This window comes from Cheilinus undulatus, linkage group 15 (genome assembly GCF_018320785.1).
Source record: "Cheilinus undulatus linkage group 15, ASM1832078v1, whole genome shotgun sequence".
NCBI lineage: Eukaryota > Metazoa > Chordata > Actinopteri > Labriformes > Labridae > Cheilinus > Cheilinus undulatus.
The window spans coordinates 37,150,859-37,169,880 of NC_054879.1; the positions used below are offsets into that span (position 1 = coordinate 37,150,859).

At 40.1% G+C, this 19,022-nt stretch overlaps 1 protein-coding gene across 1 annotated transcript; it reads left to right on the forward strand.

Moving 5' to 3' along the window:
* The first annotated feature begins 98 nt into the window (after nucleotides 1-98).
* Nucleotides 99-19,022, forward strand: me3 (malic enzyme 3, NADP(+)-dependent, mitochondrial). The gene is made up of 15 exons (XM_041807559.1): nucleotides 99-317; nucleotides 772-992; nucleotides 6,439-6,572; nucleotides 9,060-9,209; nucleotides 10,239-10,314; nucleotides 10,392-10,553; nucleotides 10,680-10,783; nucleotides 10,864-10,973; nucleotides 12,209-12,306; nucleotides 13,715-13,828; nucleotides 13,914-14,019; nucleotides 14,585-14,727; nucleotides 15,471-15,644; nucleotides 15,741-15,839; nucleotides 17,817-19,022. Exons 2-15 carry the CDS (start codon nucleotides 777-779, stop codon nucleotides 17,976-17,978), a joined length of 1,848 nt encoding a protein of 615 aa, XP_041663493.1. The 5' UTR covers nucleotides 99-317; nucleotides 772-776; the 3' UTR covers nucleotides 17,979-19,022.

Below are 19,022 nucleotides of genomic sequence, written 5' to 3' on the forward strand. Positions count from 1 at the left end.
ATCGATAAGACTGCCTCCTTCCTAGTTTTATATTGTCCATGATGTTCACTTATTTGGGGGAGGGGAGGCGGAGGTTGGCCCTCCTCGTGCCCGTTAGGCTGCTGTCCGATTGGTGGCTCCTCTGCTCAGAGAGGCCGACTAACTGACTGAGTGGACGGGGAAGCGAAACTCTCAATGTCAAAGGATCCAGGATCAGCTGTTAGCTGTCGATCCGCCCCATCGTCCACTGATAACATCAGCGATCGTTAACAGGAGCAAAGCAGCGGCTCCTGTGAAGATTTGAAGTCCGGGCTACTGCAGCTTCACGTCGGTTTCAGGTGAGGCTAACTGGATGATAGCTACATGGCAGGCTAGCATTAGCAGCTGCGCAGATTGTTCCATTAAAAACAATGAATTTCATAAAAGCAGCTAACAGCGGCTAGCTGAGCTGGAGCGGGATGACAGCAGGGGCTTCACATGAATACATAGACTGGTGTTAAGTCTCTGCTACGGAATTGTTCCTCGAACACAAATTAATATATTTGTCTTTTTAAAATAATCCCTATTTTCCTGATGCACCTGTTGTGCACGGCTGTGACTCAGCCTGTGTAAGCTAACGTTAACGGTTGAGACAGTTGGGTTGTTTACAGGAGCACAGACATGCTGAACTCGTGTTATTCTCGGTATGTCTGGACTTGTAGGTCGAGCGTCCTCTCTTTGACCTGATAGGTGACTCTCACCAGCAGCAGGAGGGTTAGACTGGGTGTTACTTGATGTGTTTTTGCTCCGCAGGCAGCATGAACTCCCTACCAGGAAGAGCCGCTCTGTCTTTGTGCAGACGTACGGCGGCGGGCGGCATGAGGGTCCTCGCCGGCTCCCCGGGCCACTCTTCCAGGGGTGCACCGGCCTTCCTCCAGGCTGTGCGGGTCTGCCACTCCGGGACGAGCCGCAAGGGCAGCGTCAGCACCAAGAAGAGGGGCTACGACATCACCAGAAACCCACACCTCAACAAGGTGAGCTCTATGGAGGGTCATGTACATTTGGCTGTCACCTGGAGGCAAATACCTTCCTCTGCTGTTTTTCTCATTTCTACACAACAACGTCCAGTTACAGCACATGGTTTCTCAAAGTCAAACAATTACATCCTCTCTGTGTTGCTACAAACAACACTACACCCCTGCATACAACATATGGTAATGGAACGTGCATATCTGCAAGTCACTGCATGAATGGCAAAATCAAACCAGAGTAAGAAGGAACCACTTTGCACCAAATATTTTTGGCACAAGGTGCCAGTGAGTATGTCAGCAGTCCAGGAGCAGAGGCTGCAGTCTAGGCTGTTGTAAGCCATTCTATTCTTCTTCAGTTCCCCACCCTATCTTCCACCCTGTCTCTCTTTTAGAGGTATAAAAGTTTAAAAAAAAAAAGTGAACCTTCAAAAAACACATGTTGGGGGATTTGTTGCTTTTATATTATAAAATAATATACTGCCTTAATTGCAAATGTTTTGTAACAGATACAGTGTGTGTGCAAATTAAACAATGCTATCCCTCTGTCTTTTGCTTGTGGATGAAAATTAATTTTTTCTTGTGATATGAAATCTCCATTTATTTTAGAATCATCTCATACAAAGTGAAATATTTCAAGACTTTTTTTTTTTTTAATTTTGATGTTAACAGCGTACAGCTCACACAAATCAAAAATTCACTCTCAAAATATTAGAAAATCAAAAAAAACACCAGTCCAAAAATAGGATTTGTAATACTTAAATGTTGACCTTCTGGAAAATTATTCTCATGTATGCAATCAGCAAGTGGTTGGAGCTCCTTTTGCACAAATTAGTGCATCTGTGTGATGTGGCATTGAGCCAATCAGTCCGTGGCACTGCTGGGGTGTCACGAAGCTCAGGCTGCTTTGATAGCAGCCGTCAGCTCATCCATTGTTGAGTCTACTGTCTTTTACCCTGAGATCCTCTATGGAGTTTAGTAATACACAGTACTGTAATGCCATGGTCAGCAAACCAGTTTCTGGTAGTTTTGGCTGTACTGCTGGCAGGTACCAAGTCCTGCTGGAAAAAGAAATCAGTATTTCCATAAAGCCTCTCAGTAGATGGAAGCATGAGGGGCTCTAACTCACTTGGTAGATGGCTGACAGCGTTGACTCTGGACCTGATAAAGCCCCAAACCATCACTGACTGTGGAAACTGAAATCCCTGGATTTCAAGCACCTTGGATTCTGTGCCTCTTAGATCTTCTTCCAGATTCTGGGACATTGATTTCCAAATGAAATGCAAAATCTGAAAACAGGACTTTAGACCACTGAGTGACGGTCCAGTTCTTTTTCTTCCTAGCTCAGGTGAAAAGCTTATAAAGTCTGGGGTTCAGAAGTGTCTCAACATTAAGAACACAACACTGGTAGCACATTCCCTGGACCTGTCTGTGTGTGGAGGCTCTTCATCCACTAACTCCGGCCTCAGCCCACTCCTTCGGTGGCTTACCCTCCTTGTGGCAGGCGACAATCATTGTGAGCTGGACAAGACAAGAGTCAAGGCAGCAGTCTTCCCCATGATTGTGGTTGTGTGTACTGATCCAGAGTGAGAGAATGAAGACTGAGGAAACCTTAGCAAAATTGGACTTTTCCACAATAGTCAAAAAACTGATTTTTTTATTTATTTGAGCTATAATCATCAAGCTAAACACAGTCTTGAAATGTTTAACTTTGTGAGAGATCAATTTAGAATATATGGAAATCTGACTTTCTGAAGTAAACCACAAGGAAAATGGGATTTTAGGTGATATTCTATTTTTTTAGATGCACCTGTATGTTGTTTTTAAGCTCTTGGTACTATTAAAAATCCTCATACAACTTTTAAAGGCTGTTAGATGTTTAAGCATGCTGTATCACATAGTATTTAAGTATGGAAACTTTACCTGTCCCAGTCACATCAGTGTTTTTGCAGCCATGATGTGGATTATTTTCAGTTAAGTTCCTTATGCAACTGTGCTAAAACATTCACCCCATTACTCATCTGGTCTTTTTAACTGCATTTATCTCCAAACTCAGAGTAAATAGGAAATACTTTTGCTGCTTTGTTAGCTGCACAGAAATAGCAGGACAGTTGCGGACACTTTTGCTGAGTTTATTGCTTTGATTTAGGTTTAATGGGAGGTCATCCCAGTTCCTTTCTCAGCTGGTGCCCAGTCAGCAGAAACGTGTTGACTCACAGTTAAGAGGAAAGAGTCAGCACCTTTTAGATGGGAAAAGGACTTTTACTTAAAAACAACACTTGTGATGTTATATATTTTATGAAATAAAGCTCAAAGGTTAAAAATAGTTTGCAACCATAGTTATTATACCACAGTGGATTTTATTTTATGTTTTTTTTTTTTTTAGCAGTCCGTTCTACCTGACCTTCTGGCATTGACACTGAGCCACTCCATTGTTCATAACCATAAAATAACTCTCCTGTTCACTATATTTGGTCATAATGTTGCAAACAGTCTTATTAAGTTGTAAATTCCCATAAATCCTTGATAAGGTTGGACTGAAGTCATCAAACGTCCACGTTTACTTTCACTCTGACAGACTGTGCATACAGCCGTTACTTACAGCCACTGCTCAGAGTATCACCTTAATGGATTTACTCTAACCTGCTGGCTCTAATGGGTTTAGCTTAACTCTGTTAATCTGTGACTTTCTCTTCAGCTGCTTTTTGTTGTCCACGTTTTTTGTGTTGTTAGATTGTTGTATTTGAAGCTCGCCCTGCACACTTGTTAATCTCACTGATATGAAATGCTCCAGTGCATCAGAGTTTCTCCTTTTAATGACCTCTGGCAGGCAGATTCACATTGTTTGCAGCTATCAAGTGTGAAGCCTGTAGCTGGTACAGCGTTGCTCAGCTGTTGAAAGCATGCAGCATGTGGAAAAACATAGATGCAATGATTGTAAGACGAGAGGGTGGAAATCAAATCCACCCACTAAATGTTTTCCCTGGGCATTTTATACCCCGAGAAAACACTCTGAGAACTTTAAGACTAAATTTTTTAGATGCTTCAGCTTCTTCCAGTGCAGTTTTTTCCTGATAAGATACAAAAATGTGGATTAAAGGCAAAAAAGAGAATGAAAATGAGACAAATAACTAGTTTCAAACAATTTGTTTTATCCTGCTGTGTTCAAAAGAAGCATATAACCTCTTAAAACAGGCTTATTTTACCTCAGATTACTTTAAATTAAGTTAAAGATGTTAAACTCTTAGAGTAACTTTTTCAGAAAATAACATGCTATTTTAACCGAGTTTGCATTGGTAAGAAATAATAAACTAGCTCAGAAGTTTTTGATCATTTTAAAGATGATAGCCCATCTATGATTATATCAGAAAACTTCCAGTGTCGCAAGATTCTTCAAGCATTCACACACAAAATAACTCTGATCTTCAAGTTTTATGCAGTTTATTTAAGCTAAAATGACTGAACTATTGAGCTGTACATCATACTCAACAACTACAAAGTTGAAAAGTGGACAAGTCTTTAGGTCTCACAGCCCTCTTCATGTAAATCCACCATTCTCCGATTTCAGCCACCCAGTTCTTTCTAGCCTTGTGGGTCAGTTAATCCTAGGAGTCTGTCCGCCTCAAAGTCATGGCTCAAGTACCTGAACAGGAACCTAGTCTTAATTCTCCTTCTTCTTTATCTTTTTCTTCTTTCTTTCTGTGAGAAGTATTTTGCTCCTTCCTGATTTATTTATTTTTTTGCATATCTGTCACTCTTGAATGTTTCAGATCACCAAATTGTAATATTTGACAAAGATAACCTGAGTAAAAACAAAAGACTGTTTTTAAATTAACATTTTATCCAGCCACACCCAGGACTGATTACTGCCAGACCTTCTAAATCAAGGAATAACTTAAATAGAACCTGTCAGACAAAGCAGAGTAGGCTGAAAGATCTCAAAGAGCAACAAATCATGGCACCATCTAAAGAAGTACAATAACAGATGAGAAACAAAGTCAGTTCAGTTCATCAAAAGAACATCATAACAACAGTTCTTGACCTCAGGCTCAAATGGATTTGGGTTAAGCAGCAGGACAATGGTCTAAAAAAACCAGCAAGTCCATCTCTCAATGGCTTAAATAAGCAAAATGAAGGTTTTGGAGTGGCCTAGTCAAAGTCCGGACTTAAATCTGATTGAGATACTGTGGCATGACCTTAAACAGGACATTTATACAGGAAAACCCTCTAATGTGGCTGAGTTAAACAATTCTGCAAAGACAAGGGGCCAAAATTCCTCCATAGGGATGTTAAAGACTCATTCTTAGGTTTAGGGGGTGATTACTTTCTCACACAGGGCCAGGTAGGTTTGGATGGCTTTTTTTCCTTAACAAATGAAGTCATCATTTTAAAACTGCATGTTAGCTCAGGTTATCTCTAATATTAACATTTGTTTGGCGATCTGAAACACTAAAGTGTGACAAATACTTTTCACAGCACTGCAGACTTGCTCAAATTGGAGCTTTGCAGTGTTGAGATTAAGTGTTTGAGTTGATGGGATTACACCAAGCAAAACAAAATGATTTCAGAGAAATGCCACTACAATCAATGCTTCCAATTCCTCTGCAGCCCTTGACTGAATATGCCATCAAAATCATAAAAAAAAAAATAGTTTTGTGATGCACTGATAACGTAACTGTGTTCTAGTTGCCTTAAAAAGGTGGAGCAGGGTTCGAATCCCATTTTCAACCAAATGTAACTTAGCACTCACTGGGGAAAAATCCGGACATAATTATTCCTGGAAAAGTAACGATGTGTTATTAAAACTGATAATCCAATAGTAGATTAGACTGACCATAGAAGGCCAGTTTATTCTCCATGTAGGTCAGTGTTTTCTCTGCCGTGCGAGACAAGAGAAGAAACGGAGGGAGTGCTGAAGCAGAGGCGATGGAAGAGAAGTGGAGCTGACAGGGGAGTGAGTCCAGGCTCCCCCACTATTGGACAGAATAAATAGATTAAACCTCGCACTCCCCCTCAATCACTTTTTGGAAAGCGTGCCAGCAGAAGAGAAGCAGATCTAAATGTAACCAGACGGCAGAGCGATGCAAGGCTGCTGCAGATAGAAACACACGGCCTTGTGTTGTTGAAGTTGCTAAGACATTGTAGGAGTTTTCGAAGTCCCTATGCAGGCATTTTGTTTTTCTGTTATGTTTCCACTTAAAATGGCAAATAATTCCTAAGTTTGAGAAAGGATCTAAAAGACCACTGTATTTGGGTGTGGGTATGACTCATAACTAACATCCTCTGATGACTAACACATGAGTCACTCTGGTCTGGGTTTTCAGATGTCTTATTTAGTTTGGGTACTTTGCCCTGACTGAACTCTTTCAGAGATGATCACAGTTGTATAATCGCTCCCTCCCCCCCTCTCCCTCTCTCTCTCTCTCTCTCTCTCTCTCTCTTCACCCTGCAGGGTATGGCATTCACCCTGGAGGAGCGCCTGCAACTGGGCATCCACGGCCTGCTGCCACCCTGCTTCCTCTCCCAGGACGTTCAAGTGCTGCGCGTCATGAAGAGCTACGAAACGCGCACCAACCCACTGGACAAGTATGAGAAAAGACATTAGATGGATTCACAGTGCCTTTGAAAGCCATGATATTCATGCCCTTCATGCCCTGACGTTTCGCCTTGCCTGTGAACGCTGCAGAGGCAGAAAGGGGGGACAAGGTGATCCTACCTCTGTGCTGTCTTCAGATGTAGAAACAAAGGCATGAACAGGATTGGTGGAGCCAGTGGGGAGCTCCTTCTGCACTGTGCTCTCACGCTGTTCCACAATGCTGAATGTACTGTGAATTCACAGACAGAAGCATGTACTATCAGGCTGTTGTAGTATCAGTATGAATGTATCAAGGCGCAAAGACGGCAATGCTTCATTACGGCACTAATGCAGAAATGTTGTGTGAAAACACCTATTGGAGCACCCCAGAGAGCTCTGCAAGACTTAAACAATGCAATCTCTGATGTTGAATGACTTAGGGCTCCTTCTTGTGTGGTCAGATCTTAAGTGAGTCACATTTGTTGCCCACAGTTGCTGCAGTTGTCTAATTGCAGCCACATCAAAGGCTATAAAGCAGCGTCAACCTTCTAAAACTGCCACATCCCTATTTGATTCTTGCCTTAAGTGTTTGTTCTTTCCATGCACCCTTTATCACAAAACTGCTATTTCATTGTATTAAATGAGTCACGCTAGAGCCAATCTCATATCAGTGAGATCTGATAGATAAAACCTTTCTGAGGCTGTACTTTGAGCTAAATGATGATATCAGCATTATGCTTACAGTGACAATGTTACCATCTTGAAGTTTCAGGTTGTCTGCAGGATATTTACAACTTAGGCTATAATGTGAAAGACTTCATATTTACCTTCGATGTACAAAACAGAAATCACCACAGTTATTTTAAATATGTTTTACATGTCATCACATTAAGACCTATAAGCTAATGGTGCTTTCCATTTTATCTTATCTTTGACAATGCCAGTCGCATGCAACATCAGACTTCTTAGATAAAAAAAGCACCATAAGCCTTCCCTTAGATAAGAAAATTATGCATAAAATAACTTAAATAGATAGTATTTTAGAGTAGAGTAGAGCTGAATTTAATAGTTACAAAAAATAGACAATATGTCTAAATTGACTTATTTTACAGCCCAAGCCCAACAGAAAAATGTTCTTCCATTCACTCCTGTGGTGTAAATGAGCACCAAGTGTCACACTGCCTTTGTTTGCTGAACATCTGAGCTAAATTAACCCAGCCCATTTGACACATTGGGCTATCATGGGTGACGCCTCTTCAGTGTCATCTTGCACAGTACCTTTGTTAGATTGGGGTGGTAGTTCCTATTTTTAAAAAGGGGGACAACTGGGTGTGCCTAAGTTATTGGCGTTTCACACTAAAAGTCTTGGAAGAGACTCGTGCCGATTGTCGAAGCTTGGATGCAGGAGCAACAGTGCAGGTTCCATCCTGGCCACGGGGAAAGTGGACCAGCTCTTTACTCTTGCAAGGCCTCTTAAGGCAGGGCAGTTGGGAGTTGTAGTGATCATGTCTCACAGAGGTCATATGGAAGGTAATGTGGTGAGCCATCATGTCCCTTTATAACCAAATGAGAGCTTTATAACCTTTGTAACCAAATGAGAGCTGTGTTCACATCCTAGGCAAAAGGTTGGACACACTTTCGGTGCATGTCGGCCTCTGCAAGGGCTAACCCTTGTCTCTGATTCTGTTTGTGATTTTCATGGACAGCATCTCAGTGCACAGCTAGGGGGAGGGGAGGTTTTGGTTGGGTGGGTGACTGCAGGATTTCATCTCTGCTTTTTGGAGATGTTGTTGGTCTGTTGGCTTCTTTAGCCAAGGACTTCCGGGATGAAGCTAAGTGTGAAGCAGTTGGGATGAGAGTCAGCACTTCCAAGTCTAAGGCCGTTGTTCTCTGTCAGAAAATGGTGGACTGCTCCCTCTGGATGGGGAGTGAGTCTTTGCCCCAAGTGAAGGAGTTCACGTATCTTGGACTCTTGTTCACAAGTGAGGGTAGAATTGAAGCTGGTTGAGGTGGTTCAGGTATCTGAGTAGAATGCATCCTGGTTGCCTCCCTCTGGAAGTCTTACAGATGCATTCAACTGGGAGGAGACCTGGGAGTAGAGCCAGGACTCACCGGAGAGATTGTATTCCTCATCTGGCCTGGGAATGCCTCTGGAGAGAGAAGTCTGGGTTGACTTGTTTAACCTGTTAATACCTCAACCCAGCCTTGGATAAGCAGAAGAAAATGGATGGATGCATCCGACACACTTAGCATCTCTTAACTTAAGAAATAATCTATTTTACTAAACATTGTTCAATAAAATAGAAGATTACCTGCGTTAAAATTATTATTTATAAAGTTGTTAATGGCAGTTTCCATTATGTGTTAGCATCAATCGAACAAACTAGATGCATTGCCTGTGTTTGGAGAGTTATGCACTGGCCACCACTGAATTCAATAATTTCATTGTGTGTAAATAAATCTTTGATGTCTTGATAACAAGATTGTCTTTTTCTCAGGTACATCCTTCTGATGACGCTGCAGGACAGAAATGAAAAACTGTTTTACCGTTTGCTCACCTCTGACATAGAGGAGTTCATGCCCATCGTCTACACTCCCACCGTCGGCCTGGCCTGCCAACAGTACGGACTCGCCTTCAGGAGACCCAGGTGAGATCATTTTCACTACCACTTTGGGTTATTTAAACTGAACTGTGTTTGCCTAGACAAAGCGCAGATTCTAAATGTGTGTAAATAAACCTGTCCATAAGAGCTGATTTAGATTCTTATTGATTCACTTGTAAACACTTGTATTACAATTATGCAAGCTAAACAAGCTAAGTGGATATAAAGGATGACTGCGACACACCGTCAGCTACATTTTCTTTTTATACAGATGCATAAAACCCATTTTTTCTTTTTGGATCATGCAAATCCTTCTCAATCTCTGTGGAAAAGTCTGCCCATATCATGAGACTTTCCTGTGATTTTCCGCCTGTTATGTAATGTAGCAGCAGTCTGCCCTGCTGGCAGACCACCAAAACAAACCTCCAAACTTATCAATAGAGCCTGAAAATATGCTGTGATTTTTCAAATATTTCCCCCAAATATTTATTTCGTTATATAGAACCAAAAGAGGTGGCAGTGATCTGCCTTTCCAACCCCACAGTTTATTTTAACTTGAGTTTTATTATTCATATTCTTATTTTTAAGGCTTCATAAAACCATGGATGATGTTTACATTCCAAGTGTCAAGGCTCTTTTGATTTTTTTTTTTTTTTTTTTTGATTGACTGCGTAGGATGAACTGGCAGTGTGCAAGAAACTGTTTTAAAAAGTACAAAGTTTTTTTACATATCTTGCAATAATCAAATTCTGGCACCTGTATTTGTCAAAAATATATCATTACACCTGTAATATGCCAAAATAACTAGACAAATCTAGATTGCAAAGAGTTATCGTAATATAAAAGCCAAAAATTAATGCTGAATTACTTGTCCTGCCACTGCAGGAAAGCATATTTTACATGAGCATCTTGAAATAAGATGTACGAAGTTATTTGGACACACATCTTTTATTTCTAGACACTCAAGTAAACAAATTACTGGAAATTAGACAATATACTTGCCAATATTCAAGGATTAACAGTGTTTTCTCTCACAAATCTGCTGCTTTATAATTTCATCTTATTTGTTCACAGAGGACTTTTCATCACCATCCATGACAGAGGCCACATCGCCACCATGCTCAACTCCTGGCCTGAAGAAGACATAAAGGTAACACCCTGACGAACACTCACATAAATACATAGCTGCTTCTCCTTCTTATCTGCTTCTATGTATTTTGTGTTCAGGCCCTTGTGGTGACAGACGGAGAGCGTATCCTCGGCCTGGGTGACCTGGGGAGTTATGGGATGGGGATTCCTGTGGGAAAGCTGGCTCTGTACACGGCCTGCGGTGGCGTTCGGCCGCAGCAGTGTCTCCCCGTGCTGCTGGATGTCGGCACGGACAACCAGGTGATGACAGATGCAGAATGTTAAATAAGCTGCTGCAGAAGTTAGAATCTGTCTGATCAGACAGGTGCTTTGCCTATCATTTATATATTCATACTGATGATGTCTGTTACTGATGGACTGGTCCAGGCGCTGCTCGATGACCCCCTCTACATCGGCCTAAAACACAAGAGAATCAGAGGGAAGGAGTATGATGAGCTGATCGACGAGTTCATGCAGGCTGTGACGGACAAGTAAGTGAAAATGTTTTTATAAAGATTGTCTGTGTGTCAGCGATCCAGACGTCTGACTCCACCACTCCGTCCTTCTGCAGATATGGGATGAATTGCCTGATACAGTTTGAGGATTTTGCCAACAGCAACGCGTTTCGCATCCTCAACAAATACAGGAATAGATACTGCACCTTCAATGACGACATCCAAGGTATTAAAACAAATGTGTGTTTTCTTTACTCTTTTCACTCATACTCAGAGAGACTTGGCCTTAACTTTGGCTTTTCTGGGTTAAAGAAGGATTTTTTACCATCTATTTATTTCTTCCCTGCTTTCCCCAGAAACACCCCAACCTCTAAAGAATTAAAAAACACAGATTACAAGAGATTAGGATTAAATGAATCAAACTCACTGTAGAGGATTTTTCTCTAGAACATAGACTATTCATCCTGCTTTCTTGTAGCCAAATAAAAGCTCTCTATAAAACATGTGACCCTTTATCTTTAAGAACAATGTACATGCATAAGAATTGTACTGAAAGTTTAAAAATGATCCTTTAAATCAGCAGCTCTGACCCTCAGATTATTTATTAGATGCCCTTCATGGTTAGATACTTCATCAATATACTTTCTGATATGGGCTTAACAAAAACCAGGAAACAAGTATAAACTAGTGCTGTCAAAAGATAATCGTGGGGTGCAGATGGCCTGGTGGTTGGGTCACCCAGGGGTGTAGGTTCAAGTCCGGCCAGTGGCTGATTTCCCATATGTCCGTCCCAATTCTTCTTTCTGACTCTTTCCCATTTTCTTTCTTTCAGAATAAAGGCATAAAAGCCTAAAAATGAATCTTTACAAAAAAAATAGTGATTAATCTCAGCATTCCTGTAGTTGATTACAATTAATTGTGTCCTTTTTAATAACTATTTTTAGATTTTTTTCATTTTGGGGGGTGGGGGTGGCTTTTGCTTGTACTGGATATGACAGCTGAAGAGAGACAGATAAAATGGGGAAAGAAAGTGGGGGGAAGATATGCACCAAACTTGCCCTTTGATTATGATTTGATCCTGCTACCAGCTGAGCCAAACTGATCCAGACCTGATTTTAGAGGTGGATTGAAGATTATGTCATAAACTTAACCACAGAAAAAAGGAACTTAGTATGAATTGAAAAGTAAAGAGGGGACAGCAAAAATTTAAATGTTTGATAAAATAAGGTGCAGTTGACTTTTGACTTGTCCACTGAGCTGTCTGAGTTTTTAAAGGTGGATTGAGTCATTTAGGAGCAGTGTTGGAGTTATTTTCCAAGATTCAGCAGAGGCTTTGCCAAAGTGTGTTGAAAGGGCCAAATCATAGGCCTTAATTAATCTCAATTAATGTGATTAATCTTGACAGCCCTAGTAGAAACCGTTTTAACCTGTAAAGTAATCCTGCTTTTCTTTGTCTTTCAGGAACAGCATCAGTGGCTGTCGCTGGAATCCTAGCAGCTCTGAAGATCACGAAGAATAAACTGTTAGACCACAAGTTTGTTTTCCAAGGAGCTGGCGAGGTGAGAAGATTTACAAACTACAGGCTTCACTTGGCAATAACTTGTTATATTTTTTTCTTAAATTTGTTCTTAAGGGAGTTCCTAAGAAAAACCTATGGCCGATTCTTGACATGTTTTCAAACAACCACGTGTTTTTTTGCACTTATTTTTAGGTTTAATGAATCTCATGTTTGTAGAAGCTCGTGTATGTCTTTTCCCTTATTACCATGGAAAAATGCAATTTTTTTGTACGATACAAATAGATGTGTTATTTTTTGTGTAGCCTTGTAGTCATGCACTTTAATATGGAGTGGTCCGTCCTTTTGCAGCTGTAACTGCCTTCACTCTTCTTGGAAGGCTTTCTACAAGATTTTTGAGTAAAAGTTGCAAATAGAGAAACTAACAAAAACTGCACAAACAACAAAATAGAGTTTAGTATACAAGCATTTATTGAGAATCCTACTTTGGAGTCACTCAGCTTTTACTCAACTCTTACTCTCTGTGCAAATTGCTGCCCAGAAATAACATCAGGTTTTGATTGTCAGTATGTGTGTGGGAGAGATTAAACCCCCCCCCCCCCCCCCGTCCTTAATCTAGTGACTCCCACCTGTTTTTGATTTGGGTCAAATTTTAAGTTGATCTATCCTTTTGATAGAATTAGTGGGTGGCAATGAGGAACTATAATCCCCTGCCACCCTTTAGAGATCCACAGCACGTTTTATTCTTTGAGCAGTTTTTTGTTTCTCTAATTGCAACCTTTGTTATAAGTTTAAGTTTTTTCAAGGGTGAAACATAATGAGTGTTTATGAGGTCAGGCACTGATGTTGGATGAGAAGGCCTGGCTCACAACTCCATTCCACTATGTTCCAAAGATGCTCAATGGGTTTGAGGTCAGGGCTCTGTGTAGGCTTGTCAAATTCAAGGACCAGTAAACTCATCAAACTATCTTTATAGTCCTCGTGTTTTGCACTGGGGCACAGTCATTTTGGAATAGAAAAGAGCCTTTCTCAAACTGTTGCCACAAAGTTGGAAGCATAGCATTGTCCAAAATGTTTTGGTATGCTGAAGCATTAAGATTGGCCTTCACTAGGGACAAGGGGCCTAGCCCAAACCCTGAAAAACAGCCCCATACCATTATCTCTCCTCCAGCATCTTCCACTGCTGGATATTCCACAGACACTTAAAGCTGTCTGTGGAATATCCAGCAGGGATGATATTTCACAAGCTGTCTTATTGCAAAGGTGGCATCCATCACAGTACCACTTTTGAAGTCACTGAGCTCTTCAGAAACACCCATTTAGTATCAATAATTAACAGGAGCGGTCAATTACTTTTGTCCATATAGTGTAAGTGTGAGCTTCATTAAAAGCAGCCGACGAGTGCGAGAGACTGTAATATCGAGGAAAATAAATGTGTGTTTTTATTCCAGGCTGCTCTGGGAATCGCTCACCTGCTCATCATGGCCATGGCCAAAGAGGGAGTGAGCAGAGAAGAGGCCGCCAAGAGAATCTGGATGGTTGACTCAAAAGGTCTCATCGTCAAGGTAATGTGTGTGAGAGTGTAACAATATATTACTTTTATGAAATAAGCAAAGGAGAGGATTGAAAAAAATGCTTTCACAAATGTAGGGAAGGAGCCATCTTAACCATGAGAAGGAGGAGTTTGCTCACGATCACCCTCACATAAAGACCCTGGAGGAGGTGGTGCACACCATCAAACCCACCACCATCATAGGTGAGTCCACCTGGAGGAGAAGTGTAGGGTTGGAATGAAATATCCTTCAAAAACATTTTGGTAACAAAGGATTTTGTAAAAAACATTTTAATAATTAGAGTTTTTGTATTGCCTGTCTTTGGTTCAGTATTTCCTGGTATGTCAGTTATGGAAAAACAGAGAAACCCTTTGAAGGTGAATTTTCTTCCTTTAGCTCCGCTCAGCATCACAACAAAAACAAATCAACTAACCCACTCCATGTGTGAAATCTATAACCTCTGATATTTTAGATCTTTATGGTATTATTGTTTGCCTTAATTCCAACATGGCTGAAAGGATGAAATGTAACAAATTTCATGGTTTTAATCAAAACTGTGATCTTCTGCACCTTTAATTGTAGAGTAAATAATGATGAAATGACTTAACGTATTCAAAGATTTACAAGCACTGTGTTAAAAACGACTTGTTGATGTCTTAATCCTGCAGATTGATTTATTTTACAGTTCACCTCAGACTTTTTAATCAGTCTGAGAACATACGCAACATGCAAGATAGCCTCACCATGGTTTGTTTCCTTGTCATGAAGGGGTGGCTGCTATTGGAGGAGCATTTACAGAGAAGATTATCAAAGACATGGGGTCCTTCAACGAGAGGCCGATCATCTTTGCACTGAGTAATCCAACCAGCAAAGCGGAGTGCACCGCTGAGCAGTGCTATAAGCTCACAGAGGTATGAATCAGCACTGCTGTACTATAATCCACACAGAGAATAGGTTTCTGGTTGTCTACAGATCAGGTTAGAGTTATTTTGTTTCCATCCTGTGTTTGTTGCAGATCTTTACACTCATACAGACGTTAAAATCAGTTTTATATATGAAGTGTTGTTTGCTTTCAGCTCCTTTTGGAGAAATACATTGCTGACTTCCATGGTACATTGCATCCTCTGCTTTTGTGTTTGATATGTCATGTAAAAAGCATCAAATTGGTCCATAAATACTGCTGTTTTAGTCCATCGTATCTGGCTGTAAATCTAAATTTAAGGTGGGTTTACACACCACTATAACATGACACCAGGACATTGTCAGCAACAGACAAGACATTTGAAGGAATTGGCAAGAATTCACAAAAAAAAAAAAAACACTAAATTGTTGAAACTGAACTCTCCTTTAAGTAAAATGATGCTGTGAGTGTTCTGTACAGTGTTTTCAGTGCTTCATGAAGGATTTTAGTGCGTAAGGTAGAGTAATCATGTGAAAATCTGCCCTCTTTTCCTGTTAATATTTTCATAACAGCTCTTTACTGCCCTCTGCTGTTACAGAGAAAAAAATGTCCTCTCATTGGAGTTGTATAAAGTCAGCAGTCATTCTTTAAATGTTTTTCCATATAGAAAGTAAACGCCCTCTCTCAACTGTCTTGCTGTTTGTAAAGCTTTTAATGAGGCTCTCCTCTGTCTCCTCCCCTCTGTGTGCTCAGGGTCGGGGCATCTTTGCCAGTGGAAGTCCATTTGATAAGGTGACGCTCTCTGATGGACGCACCTTCTACCCCGGCCAGGGCAACAACGCCTACGTCTTCCCTGGCGTGGCTTTGGGCGTCATAGCCTGTGGAGTGCGTCACATTTCTGACGATGTCTTCCTCACCACAGCAGAGGTGCTATCTTTAGTTACCAGTTCTTAACTACACATGAACTCATCAATGATGCTGTGATTTCAGATGAAATCAACTTGTTCCTGTTGTTTCTCTCAGGCGATAGCGGACATGGTGACGGAGGAGCACCTGAATGAGGGGAGACTTTATCCTCCTCTAAACACGATCAGAGAGGTGTCCTTTAAAATCGCAGTGAAGGTTGGTCGTCTTTCACAAACCACAAACTTCAGTCATTCAGCCACAGTATTGTTGCACAGTAGTTAAAGTAAATTTATAGTAAGCTGTCTATAATTCCTCCAATTAAGTTTTACCACCTTTCTGCATGTAGGTCAAAATTATCTTAAGAGTTTGATAACTTCTACTGAATTTTCTATGTATATATATATATATATTCACTGCCTGGCCAAAAAAAAAGTCCCCACCAAAAAAAGGTCACACACATTCTAATATTTCGTTGGACCACCTTTAGCTTTGATTACAGCACGCATTCGCTGTGGCATTATTTTCATAAGCTTCTGCAATGTCACAAGATTTATTTCCATCCAGTGTTGCATTAATTTTAATATTGTTGATGGGAGAGTCTGACCACTGCGCAAAACCTTCTCAGCACATCCCAAAGATTCTCAATGGAGTTAAGGTCTGGACTCTGTGGTGGCCAATCCATGTGTGAAAATGATCTCTCATGCTCCCTGAACCACTCTTTCACAATTTGAGCCTGATGAATCCTGGCATTATCATCTTGGAATATGCCCGTGCCATTAGGGAAGAAAAAATCCATTTTTTAAGTAATGAGAATTATCATTGCATCAGCTGGGGTTAAATAACTTGTTGCCCGCTGAAAGATAATCGCCCATGCAGTATTTATCCAATAGGAGGCTCATACCTATTTGCTTAGTTAAATCCAGGTGGCGACTTTTTTTTGGCCAGGCAGTGTATTATTCATAGCTAATTATCCTCACTGGGACTGCACTGAAATGATTTGGTCCATTTTATTGACAGTAAACAATAATCCCAACAGACTCCAGTAGAACTTTATTTTAGAGGCTCTGATTACCTAGTAATTTTATAGTAATAAGTGGTAATTATTTAGTATTTTATCAAGAATATTACCTTCTAATAAGCTGACATTTTCCGAGTAGCAACTTGGAAATATGGTAAAATTGAGAAAGTATTTAGTTTGTAATAATGTATTAATTATTGAGTAATTCCTTGTAATATTGTGGCAATTTTATGGTAATTAGGGGGTATTTCACCCTAACCCCCAACCCTAAAAATAGCTTTAAAATTATTCAGGATGGACTCACTTTAATTAAGTGGGACAAAATAAAGAAATTACCTTGGAATTATCAGTCAACTTATACGGGCATTTATCAGCTTATTTCTAAAAAATACTGGGAGAAATACCAACTAATTCCCAGAGAATTGCCACAGTATTACAAGGAATTACTTGATTCATTATTACTAGGTAAATAGTCAATATTACCATTATTTCTTGGTGAAAGGCCAACTTACTACAAGGTTATCACCACCTTATTATTTATATATTATCACTATAAAATTACTAGGTAATAAGGCTCACTAAAATAAACTGTCACCCAAACTTCTATAATGTCCTGTACAGGTGTTCACAAATACTGATAGTGCACATAAAATCTTTTGGATTTAAAAAAAATCTGCACATGGGGCAAACAATTTTAACTTGTGTCACTTGAAACGAGATGTTCTTTCTAAATTAGCACATCCTATTTTTAGACACCTAGCAGGTTAAATTGACTTGCCTGATTGGCAGATTTTGCTGACTTAGTTATAAATTCAGGGCTAAGTTTCTGTTTTGTATCTTGAAATTAGAGTTTTACCTGTACTAACCATATGAGTGTGATTTATTCTAAGTGTTAAAGGACATTTTCAGCTACAAAACAGACAAATACGCTCGATAAGATATTAGCTCCTGCAGTGTGGATCCTTCCTATTTCCAAACTTGAACTTTTTTTCTGAAATAACCAAAATGTTTTAGTTTTGGTTTAAAATCATATGATCTTGCTGGATTTCATCTTTAATTTTTAGAAAGTGACTAAGATAATAGACCTAGGGCTGTTTATTATTTTGCTCCAAATCTGTTCTTTTTCCTGATCCTTAACTACGGTACTTTCCTGTCTCTAATTTTCTCCTCTCCAGATTGTCAACTATGCATACAAAAACAACATTGCATCAGTGTATCCTGAGCCTAAAGATAAGGAGGCGTTCGTGTTGTCTCACATCTACAGTCCTGATTACGACTCATTCACTCTTGACACGTACAGCTGGCCTCAGGAGGCCATGAACGTCCAGGATGTGTGATCGTAATTGCCTCTGTCTCTTACGTCAACATGCTGCTGTGGCTTCACATATGATTTCTGCATCGCCTCCTTTCAGACATGCTGCCAACTATTTTGCCTTTTATCTTATTTTTTTCTGTTTCCTTCTGTTATTTTTTTAATGTTAGTCTCCCATGTCAGATAAACAGTTAGGATTTTTGAAGAAAACATTCTGCATTTGGCTCTAGTGTTTGTTGATTTATTCATTCATGGCCGTATTGGTTTAATCAGTGTCTGTTAGTCTTTCTACCTGATTTAAGTTAAACTGAAATAATTTACAGCCACTCAACAGCATATCAGCTATCAAAAGACTTGCCTGTGTAACACTAAAACTACACTCCTTGTATTAGATTGTCCAGCTTACATACCTCAGCGCTCCTAGTGGCTCCAGACTCTTTTATTGAGCGCTGAATCAGAGCTATGACGTAAAAACACAAAGCAGTCACTCACTGAAACGCACAGTGCTTTCTCTTGTCTTCACAAAAACGAACAGAGGAGTTATTTTGAAACAGAAAATTTGACAGGAACTCAGTGCCTCTTTCTGTGTGACCTCTTGACATCACTGTTCTGTTCTATGAGTGCAATCCTCTGTTTCTGCTCTGTGAGAAGTAAATATGTCAGCTGGCTCACCAGTGTAGCTGCTTCTTCATATTTTACACTCCTGTCAGTCTGTACACATGTTAAACCTGCACACAAGACAGAAAATACTCCAGAATCAGACATATTTCTGATCTCTGTCTCTGTGTGACTAATGCGAGACACTTATGTTTTGTTGAATGCGTTTAGAGATCAGTCTGTGGAGGGAGTAGCATCACCATCAGGAGGTTTTTGTATACAATGAGTGTTTTTTTCCTTTAGTTTTGTACAGAGCTCTGTCTGTTGTTGTATTTTTGCCAAAGTTACTGATGAAATTAAATTGTATCTTATCTTTGACTCCTAGAGAACATGATGCTCTGCCAGCTTTAGTACTGAGAAATATGCTTGAAGTTTGTAAAGGGAATATGAAATTTTTTGAATAAAACTTTCA

Excerpts from the sequence above, each read along its gene's own strand:
- me3 (XM_041807559.1), top strand. The coding sequence starts at position 777 with ATGAACTCCCTACCAGGAAGAGCCGCTCTGTCTTTGTGCAGACGTACG. Across the intron at positions 9,210-10,238 it reads CTCGCCTTCAGGAGACCCAG|AGGACTTTTCATCACCATCC; the intron begins GTGAGATCATTT and ends ATTTGTTCACAG. Across the intron at positions 14,728-15,470 it reads AGTGCTATAAGCTCACAGAG|GGTCGGGGCATCTTTGCCAG; the intron begins GTATGAATCAGC and ends CTGTGTGCTCAG.